Source organism: Camellia sinensis, chromosome 5, assembly GCF_055761805.1.
Source record: "Camellia sinensis isolate YWXY chromosome 5, ASM5576180v1, whole genome shotgun sequence".
Classification (NCBI taxonomy): domain Eukaryota; kingdom Viridiplantae; phylum Streptophyta; class Magnoliopsida; order Ericales; family Theaceae; genus Camellia; species Camellia sinensis.
The window spans coordinates 204369377-204371196 of NC_138965.1; the positions used below are offsets into that span (position 1 = coordinate 204369377).

Consider the following 1820-nt stretch of genomic DNA (forward strand, 5'->3'; position numbering starts at 1 on the left):
CACATCTTTGAGCAGATCGATAATTTTTTCTGAATCGTAACTGTTTTTGTTTGGCGAATTTGTTTTTTGTTGTTTATTTTTTGTTTTGTTGTTTGGTTGTGATGGCTTTCTGGGGTCTTATTTATGTACTGTTGTTGTTTTATTAATATAATATTTTCCATGTTCCCAAAAAAATATATATTTATTTATTTATTTAGTTCAAATTTTAAGTCATAAAAGGATATTTTAATCAAAAGGCCAACTTGATTATCATACTAGCAAACATAGATAGAAAACATACAAAGTACTAGCTAACATTTACAAAAAACACATCTCCATAAATTTCACAAACTCACTAAAATCAATGACTCCATCCCCATTTTCATCAAAACCACTGATCATCCTTTTGCAATCCTCCAACTCTGAAACTTCATTCAACCCCAAAACACAGAGAACTCTCTGCAACTCTGTTGCATCTATGAACCCATCTCTGTTCTCATCAAACACATCAAATGCTTCTTTCACTTCTTCCAAACAGGGCTTCTCTTCATCAAACAATGCCAAAACCTCTTTAGCACCAATCATGCAACCACCATTTATGTCACGCGGCAAGCCTAGTTTGTTCATCACCATGTTCAGCTCTTCACTGAGAAGTTGCACATCAATGTGATTCTCATTAAAGCATTGTTGGTTCACTGGTTCAGTGTTTGGGGGTTTGATGTTGTTCCAAGGTTTGCATTTGGTGGATAGGGTTTGGAGAAAGTGTTTGGCATCTGAGAAAATTTTATGCAGTTTGGTGTCAGGGAAGACAATTGTGAAGAAGAGTTGGAGACCAGATGAGGGGGTCATTGTTGGGGTTGATTGCATTTGGGATATGGATTTCTTGATGACTAAGAAAGGGTGATGCAAGGAACTAATGGTGGTGGTTATGTATTTATAGAATCATACATGTAACGAATTGGCTTTTCTTTGAAAATGTCTTAGATTTTGCATCTCCTTCACCATAAGGTTGATCTGTGTTTTCCTAGAAATGACTGTGATACGGCGGCAATAGTGTATTTTAACAAAATTAATTACATATTAGTTGTAAACTTTACCAGTATTAATAATTAAACTCATAAATTTTTCAATGAATCTGTAATTATTTTTTTGAAAATAAACTGAATAGTAATTTTTCCTTTATCTTATAAGTTACAAAATATCTAACAAAGAGTTTCAAAATAAAATAAACAACTTTAATAAACTGTATCAAATAAAACTGAAAAGTAATTACATAAAAGGTAATGTTATACGAATAGAAGTTTACACTAAAATTTTACATTTATATGGTATTTTCATCACGAAGCAAAACACATATCATTGTAATTCAAATTAGTTAAAATGTTACTATGGATCATTTTATGTATAAAATTTTGTAGATAAATTCTCTTTTGTGAAGTTGGAGTCTCCCAAAAGGCAAGTATGAAACGGGCCGCAACAAATGACTTCGAAAGTGATAGAACACATTCTGAACTTTCAATGGAATTGCAAAATGATTCCTATAATGCTTTTTTTATTATTATTTAATTATTTTTTAAGAGTAGTGCAAAATAAATAAATAAATAAATAACACCCAAGAAAGGAATATACAGTGCAAAATGTGGTGTCGAGGAAAATCAAGAATCTTGACCGAAAAAAAAGAAGAAAAAGAAATCTTGACGGAAAAAAAACAAATGAAGAATCTTGTTGAGTTAGCGTCACCGTCACTTGAAGTGGAGCACAAACAAGAATCTTGACGAAAAAAAAAAAAACCTATTAAAATGAGGGCAATTAGAGTGGGGTTAAGCAACTTTAATGTTATT

General features: G+C 31.5%; 1 protein-coding gene across 1 annotated transcript; it reads right to left on the reverse strand.

Moving 5' to 3' along the window:
• Window positions 1–297: 297 nt before the first annotated feature.
• On the reverse strand, window positions 298–828 carry LOC114275575 (putative calcium-binding protein CML46). The gene has a single exon (XM_028217625.2). It carries the CDS (start codon window positions 826–828, stop codon window positions 298–300), a length of 531 nt encoding a protein of 176 aa, XP_028073426.2.
• Window positions 829–1820: the final 992 nt, after the last annotated feature.

Coding starts and splice junctions, on each gene's coding strand:
- LOC114275575 (XM_028217625.2), bottom strand. CDS start 828: ATGACCCCCTCATCTGGTCTCCAACTCTTCTTCACAATTGTCTTCCCT.